This window comes from Cucurbita pepo, chromosome 7 (assembly GCF_057944985.1).
Source record: "Cucurbita pepo subsp. pepo isolate OVF chromosome 7, ASM5794498v1, whole genome shotgun sequence".
Lineage (NCBI taxonomy): Eukaryota > Viridiplantae > Streptophyta > Magnoliopsida > Cucurbitales > Cucurbitaceae > Cucurbita > Cucurbita pepo.
Window position 1 is genome coordinate 11,181,687 of NC_141804.1, and position 7,999 is coordinate 11,189,685.

Consider the following 7,999-nt stretch of genomic DNA (forward strand, 5'->3'; position numbering starts at 1 on the left):
GTTTTTTGTTTTTTTTTTTTTATAAATAATAATAATAATTTGATTTGAGAAATTAAATTTTAAATAAATTCCGGTAATTTTGGAAAAATATTGAATTTATATAAAATTTTGGATTATATTCTTATCGGTGGGGCCCACCTCAAATATAATAATCATTTGACGTGGACGGCCATTTGGATTTTCTTCATGGAATTGTTTTTGGGAGTAACGTTTTATTCTTGTTTTATTTATTTATTTATTTATTTATTCGATTGAGATTTTATTTTCTATTTCCTATACTTTAATGGGGTCGATGTCATGTTCGTGAGCTGGCTAGGGTTTATGGTCGAGTTGGCTGACCCTTTGGGATCGACCTCATGTTCGAGTAGGTCAAGGTAGTCGACCTCTTGGGGTCGATTTCATTGTTGAGTTGGTTGTCCCATATTCAAGTTGTCTGACCGTTTGAAATTTACCTCATGTCTAAGTTGGTCCAAGTTGGTCGACCTCATGGACAAGTTGGTCATGTTCGAGTAGGTCAAGATAGTCGACCTCTTGGGGTCGATTTCATTGCCGAATTGGTTGTCCCATGTTCAAGTTGGCTGACCCTTTGAAATTTACCTCGTTTAAATTGGTCGATCCCGTGGTCAAGTTGGTCGATCTAGCCAATGGAGTCAGTCTTAAAGCCTTAATTGAAATTTAAATTTAAAATACAAAAATATATTTTACTTATTTTCTTTTTTAATATTTATTTATTTTTGGCTGTGGATGGAATTTAATATTTAATAATCCAAGTCCATGGGCCACACCTTCATACCCCAATTTATGGGCCCATTTTCACAACATTCTCATTCTCTGGCCACACATATTTGGGCTCCTTTTTAATTCCATTGAAGTTTTATTTTATTTTATTTATTTATTTATCATCATTTTTATTTTTTTTAAAACAAAAGTGGTTAGTGAAAGTTGTAAATAGTGATTATTTAGTGCAATTTGTCACTAAAATGTTTTAATTTATCAATTTTAATACTTTTTTTAGTATAATATAAAGCCGACTTTACTGTCATCAACTAACATTGATGTGACAAATTGATTAGACTAACAAATGATGACGTAAGTCAACTTAAAATAAAATATAAGGTCACCGATGCATAATAATAAGGAATAAATCAATATATTTAATTTTAGATGTACTATATTAGTTTACACTACCCTATTATTTCAATATCATTAACCTTAACCTTCTCACGTCACGATCACTTAACTCAACACAAATATCGAACCGTTAATCTAGCAAACAATAATATGAATATTTTTTATTAAAATATGCTCGAATGAAATTTTTACTATTTGTGCATATAATTTTCTTGAAGGTGTGTAATTGTGAACCTAAATTAATATATATATATATATACCTTTTGAAAACAAAATTAAAAGATAATTTTTATATTTAGCCTAAAGAATTTTTTTTTTCTTTCTCCCTTTCTTCCCCATTCTTCAAAAAAAAAAAAAAAAAAAAAAAAAAAAAAAAAAAAACACTTCGATAAGATTCTTATCTATCAAAAGAGTATTTCTAGCCTAAATTTTAAGCTCTGAAGTAGGAATAATTCACGAAATACAATGGCCAAAACTATACTTCCAACCTAAATATTTAAGTTATTTATCTGGCAATTTTAAAGCAAACAGAAAGTCGAGCCATACCGCGCTCGCCGAGTTCACGGTGCTGCGCTGCAAAGCTTTTTTCCAGAAGAGAATTTCTTTTACAAACATGAATCCCAAGTTTGCACTGTATACAGTTAAAGAGGCAAAAAAACCCATTGATGAAGCATGGTATAAAGATCAATCAAATGCTTTATGAAAATCACTCATCAGTGGGACTATGGTTGGTTGGGCATCCGAAAAGTAGAAATTATTTAGACAAGAATATGTAAAAAGTAGTAGAAATTTCCATTCTCTGTATTCAGATCAGCTTCGAATTATAATCAGGTAATGAAAACACAAATAAATATCCATGAGAATCAATTCATAACAAAAAGAAAGAAAAGGAATGAATCCCTGTGCTGATGGATGGAAAAGTAGATGCCTAGACCCTTTTATACGTTATAGATAACATAAAGAGGAACCTTCGGGATGAACGTCTTACTGTTTTCGATAGGGCAGAAGTCATCGGAGTGTCGAGTTTACCGGAGTTACGATGTGGCGGTTCCTAATTAGAAAACGTCAGGGTGGAAACGCCCTGGAATGGAGCTGCTTTGTTGAGCTTGCTTGAGATGCATTGTAAGTGCATAGTTGTTCACCTAGTAATAATCCATAAAAAGGTGCAAGAGATATCAGACTATAAGAAGTATGTGTCGTGAAGCAAGATCTATGAGCATTTATGGAACCAACCTCCAGGGTTTTCAACTGTTCCTGATATTGAGCGACTAATTCCTTAAGATGTTGTAACTCCTGGTTCCTGCCTTCGTATTCTTTCTGACGTTCGTGCTGAATCGAGACAGCTCGTTTGAGAATTGTGTTCTCCTGAATAAGTGCTTCCACTTGTTCCCTAAGCATCTTGTTTTCCTAAAATTGGACGAATGAAATAAGAATCAGGGTAACAGCCTCAAAAAATTGTGGCACGAATAAACTAGTAGAAATTGTAAACGTTTCGAAACCTGCTGAAAATTATTTGCTGCCTCTGCATTTGCACGGGCACAGATGGATTTTTCCAGAACCTCGAGAACTCTTGAAGCACGACTTCGTGCATCGTCCATATTCGAGGCACTTGTCATTTCTCTCACGAAGAGTTCCACCCATTCTGCCCCATTTGTGGGAAGATTCTCAGAAGCTGTTGCCTCCTCAGCAATTGCAGCTTCTCCTTGCGTTTCTGCTTCATTTTACACAAAAAGATAAGACATATGATGCTACTAACAACTGGATCTAAGAGCACCGAAGTCAAAAGATGAAAGTTATAAGTACAATTCAAAGTGTTGCCACTTTTTCTTGTAAAGGAAACAATTCGAACTGTTGTTATTAATAATATGTAGAATGTATTGGAGATTGCAATTTGAGGAGCAGAAAATATCAGCAGACTATATCGAAGGTGTCTCGTTGTGTACATAATATGCAGCCAAGAAAACGGTTAAGCTAACGAGTATGTCGTAAATGTAGTGAATATGCCAGTATCTCACAAAAAAGAAACCTTCTCTACTCGTTAAATAAGGAATTAAAAGATCAACAAAGGAATGTACAGCATTGAGAAAGCCTTGCATGCCATCTCCAAGGTCGATCTAAGGCACTCTCTGATGCATCACTTGCCTAGTGTCATGGATATTCAGATGATAAAGTACAAGATCACTCATTTTGCACGGCCATTCACTACTAGTAATTCATCAATTTGGTTCCAACGAGTACTCGTAATCCAGATCAAGTTGATTAAGAAGTATAAAACTGACGTCAGAAGTACTGAGAAATATAAAACAGAAACAAAATGCACAATTTAAAGATAGTTCACAGTTTCAATAAGTTTGAACTTAATGGAGCATAGAATTGAAAAGCTTCAATTTGTACAATTTATGTATGGCCTGTGCAAATAAATTTGATATAAAAGCTGGCTCCTAAGTAGCCTATTGTGTTATGATTTAACACAATGAATCCCTATGATTCCTTTCGTATGAGTTATGATTTAACACAATGAATCCCTATTGTGTTATGATCTAACATAATGAATCCCTATGAATCCCTATTGTGTTATGATTTAACACAATGAATCCCTATGATTCCTTTCGTATGAGTTATGATTTAACACAATGAATCCCTATTGTGTTATGATCCAACACAATGAATCCCTATTGTGTTATGATTTAACACAACGAATCCCTATGATTCCTTTCGTATGAGTTATGATTTAACACAATGAATCCCTATTGTGTTATGATCTAACACAATGAATCCCTATGAATTCCTATTGTGTTATGATTTAACACAATGAATCCCTATGAATCCCTATTGTGCTATGATTTAGCACAATGAATCCCTATTGTGTTATGATCTAACATAATGAATCCCTATGATTCCTTTCGTATGAGTTATGATTTAACACAATGAATCCCTATTGTGTTATGATCTAACACAATGAATCCCTATGAATCCCTATTGTGTTATGATTTAACACAACGAATCCCTATGATTCCTTTCGTATGAGTTATGATTTAACACAGTGAATCTCTATTGTGTTATGATCTAACACAATGAATCCCTATGAATCCCTATTGTGTTATGATTTAACACAATGAATCCCTATTGTGTTATGATTTAACACAATGAATCCCTATGATCCCTTTCGTATGAGTAATACATAGTCCATATGAACAACCGGCTTATCAAGAAAGTATAACACTTCCAACTATGTCAAGAATTTCAAAATGTTCATCTTCAAATCTTCTCTCATGCAATTACAGACTTCCAATTGAAAATATTCCCCATAAAGAAATTTCAAAGCATCGAGAATATAATGATTATTAAGTTCAATAGATATTAAATACAAACCTTGGGATTGAGGTTGAATATTTGCTTCCAAAGCAACATCGGAGGTGTTTGAAGAGCTTCCCAAATTTCTGTCATTATATCCTAAATGAAGCTGGTTCAAACTTCTGATGGCCAAGTCTAGATCATCACCACATTCTTCAAGTGCTCTCTCTAGAAGCTAGAATATCAATTTCAAAGCAATCAGTACGTATTCAAGCAATCCTTGAATTCAAAATGCAAAAGTTTTTTCATCAGAAATGTCCTCAAGAGGCAACAACAACACCAGTGGTTCATATTTCAATGATTGATAACGTAATGTTCGTGAATGCTTAAAACATTTCGAAATATAATTTTTCATTAGAAAAAAAGAGGTGCATATCCAAACCGACCTGCTTATCCATATCAGGAAAAATTGCGCTAAGATAATCGACTAAATGAGCCGATTGCGAAGACGACGTCGGAGGAAACGGAAAAGCAGACTGATTCGATGACCTCGGAGGCGAAAACCTCACAGGCGAAGAAGACGAACAACGAATTCTCTTAGAGACGGGAGGTGTAGGTAGGTCTTCAAATAAGGATCTCTTCCCGCACACTATGGCAGACATGTTTCAGCGCCGCTGCTCAGCTTCCTCTACTCTCTAAGCGCTCGATCCGCACTCAAACCTTCCGTCGTCCAATTCATGCAGCAAATCCACCGGATCGAAACCAAAACATCTTCAACAATTCCAAGTCAACCAAAAATATCTACCACAAACAAATTAGGTTAGACGCAGAGAAAATGATCGAAATAGGTCAAACTCCTCCCGATTTCATCAACTATAAACAAAATTACAAGAAACTCAAACCCTAGGGATTTCAGATGGAAGGAAAATCAGGAAACAGAGAAATTCTTAGCATCTGAAGCTCTGAGACTTCGGCTCATCTTCGTTCATGGCTACGAAGAGTGCGATCGTCGTCTGCATATTCTCAAAGATGAGATTGAAAGAACGAACAATCATAAAGACGACACGTCGTATGAAGAACAAAGAAGAAGGTTTTGAAAAATTCCCCGTGGTTGACACGTGTTGTCCCTTTATTGGTTAAACGCTGTTGGTAATGGCTATTACCTTACGGATCTGAAACGCTAGTTATTCTCTGTCACGAAATAAATATAAATTGATTTAATTAATTATAAGTAAATTCTATTACTTTTTTAATTAGGTCATTTTTTAATATTATTAAATGGTCTATGCCTTTTGATTTGGGCCTTAAAGGAATGGGCCCACAATGATTTAGGCCCAACCCAAATTTGAGTTGTTATTTATAAAATATATATATTTATTTATTTATTTATTATTTATTTATTTATTTAATTTCATGACTATTTAATTATTATTTATTCTCCAACAACTTTCCAAAATTATTTTTAATTATTTGGAGGATAATTAATAAATTTTGATTAAATATTTGAAAATAAATAAATATAACGTTAATTTTTATTAAAAACAAAATTTTGAATAAATGACCTGAACAACCCAATCCGACCCAACCAGATTGGGTTGAGTTGAGTTCATTATTTAATAAGAGTTGTTTGGGCTAAGAGAATTCACGACCCAAACAATTAAGCTGACTCACGAACGCTCCTAGTACATTTACAAATGTTATTTCTGTATGTTATCTCTTGGGGAAGATTAGCCTGTTATCCCTAGACTAACTTTTATCCGTTGAGCGACGACCCTTTTACTCGGCACCGTCGGATCACTAAGGCCGACTTTCGTCCCTACTCGACAGGTGGGTCTTGCAGTCAAACTCCCTTCTGCCTTTGCACTCGAGGGTCAATCTCCGTTTGGCTCGAGGAAACCTTTGCACGCCTCCGTTACCTATTGGGATATGCACGTCAAACTACGATACCCTAAGAACATATCGTGATGACAGAAATGTAAGTTTTGAGGAAAGTCCGGCTCTGTTGAATTATTTTAAGGTGATTGTGATGATTGTGATGATTGTTTTAAATTATTTCAGGGTATCGTGATGATCCTGATGATCCTGACGATCGTGATCTTTTACTCTAAAATTCACAGTATCAAATTATTTTAGGATCGATTCTATTAACAAAAATATATTTTTTAATTGGTTCGGGAAGTGTGGATAGCCCACTCAATCGGTTATTCCTCTGGAATTAAGGTGGTGGATGGCATAGTCAACAAGCAACTATACATCAATCAAAATGCATTCTTTTAGGGCAATTGTCCCATCCACCAATAGCCCCTTACTAGAATTTACATGCTCTCAACTATGATGATGTTGTAGCAATGGTCCATTATTTAGGGCTTTTTCATCGAGTAAAGAGAAGAATTCCGCTCGATTATTAGCTATATTCGATGCTACGCTACCTGAATTATTCATGTAGGGTTAGAAACTCGAACGGAGTTCATCGACTTAATTCAATCTATTTTTTCGAGTTGGTTGCTAACCCTTTTATCGTTATCAGTGACCTAACTATGATTAGGCTCGAGTGTATCGAATCCATTTGGAAACACATGAAGATATTCTTTTCTACAAACGAAGGTTCATTTCTCAAAGCTCGAGGTTGCAACTCTAAACGTCGTTGAGTATGAGTGATACCTTAAATGAAGAAATCTCGATTATTAGTATATATATATATATATATACACCTCGATCCCGAAGCCTTCAGAGTATCTTTTTGATAGACGCCTCGAGATGTATGGGGAATTCACTACTCAATGTCCTTCTCTTTCCCCTGTTGTCTTCCGACCCGCGGGAATATACAATGACAACTTTCGGGCACTCATGCTCGATCGTGAAACTGCTTGTTGAACATCTGATGGGGCGTTACTTCGACCTGAGCTATGCAACAACGAGATCCCCATGATCTGTGCCGGATGTGCTTGACGGTTCTCCATAATACGCTCACTTGGGGACTCATAACTCCAACTGTTTCAAGAGTCTTCGCTAGTTGAACCTCGTCCAGTAGACTCCCTATTTGGCTCATCCCCTTCGTCAGCTCTTTTATCAAGATACTATTACCTAAATTTGTAAAGTTTGAATGGTTATATATATATATATATATACGCTCTATCCACCTTAGATGAATTAATAATAAAAGACATTCCTATCATTTAGAAAAATATCTTATATTATTTAGAAAATTATAATATCAACTCTGACTTTTTATAATATATTTTAAAAATACCATTAAAAATATATTTAAAATATTGGATGACAAGTAAAATGTTGTTTTTCAAACATGTCCACTACTAGTAAATATTGTCTGCTGTCACCGTTATAAAACATGTTTACTAGACACGACACACTTTTTAAGAATGTTTTATTCCCCTTTCTAACCAATGTGAGGTTGGACGTACTACTAACACACAATCCAATGTTTGACTTTCTCGTTTTAGATCATCACTAATTTAATTTGGGATCAAATATTTTAGTAAATTTTTAACCCAATAATAAATTTTAGGTAAATATTTGCTATTTTTTTATAATTTCGTGTATAATATATTAGATT

The 7,999-nt window shown here is 34.6% G+C and overlaps 1 protein-coding gene across 3 annotated transcripts; it reads right to left on the reverse strand.

Moving 5' to 3' along the window:
• Positions 1–1,902: 1,902 nt before the first annotated feature.
• Positions 1,903–5,490, reverse strand: LOC111798649 (uncharacterized). Of its 3 annotated transcripts, XM_023681927.2 has the most exons (6): positions 5,328–5,487; positions 4,872–5,226; positions 4,504–4,660; positions 2,631–2,845; positions 2,365–2,538; positions 1,903–2,273 (listed from the first exon to the last, which is right to left on the reverse strand). In XM_023681927.2, exons 2-6 carry the CDS (start codon positions 5,085–5,087, stop codon positions 2,187–2,189), a joined length of 849 nt encoding a protein of 282 aa, XP_023537695.1. In that variant the 5' UTR covers positions 5,088–5,226; positions 5,328–5,487; the 3' UTR covers positions 1,903–2,186. The 3 variants fall into 3 exon arrangements, with proteins under 3 accessions (XP_023537695.1, XP_086981794.1, XP_023537696.1); XM_087125668.1 differs by having other exon boundaries at positions 4,872–5,490; XM_023681928.2 differs by having other exon boundaries at positions 2,631–2,842; positions 4,872–5,488.
• Between the last annotated feature and the right edge of the window lie 2,509 nt (positions 5,491–7,999).

Coding starts and splice junctions, on each gene's coding strand:
- LOC111798649 (XM_087125668.1), bottom strand. CDS start 5,087: ATGTCTGCCATAGTGTGCGGGAAGAGATCCTTATTTGAAGACCTACCT. Junction 4,661..4,871: donor TTCCTGATATGGATAAGCAG/GTCGGTTTGGAT, acceptor TTGATATTCTAG/CTTCTAGAGAGAGCACTTGA. Junction 2,274..2,364: donor AACAGTTGAAAACCCTGGAG/GTTGGTTCCATA, acceptor GATTATTACTAG/GTGAACAACTATGCACTTAC.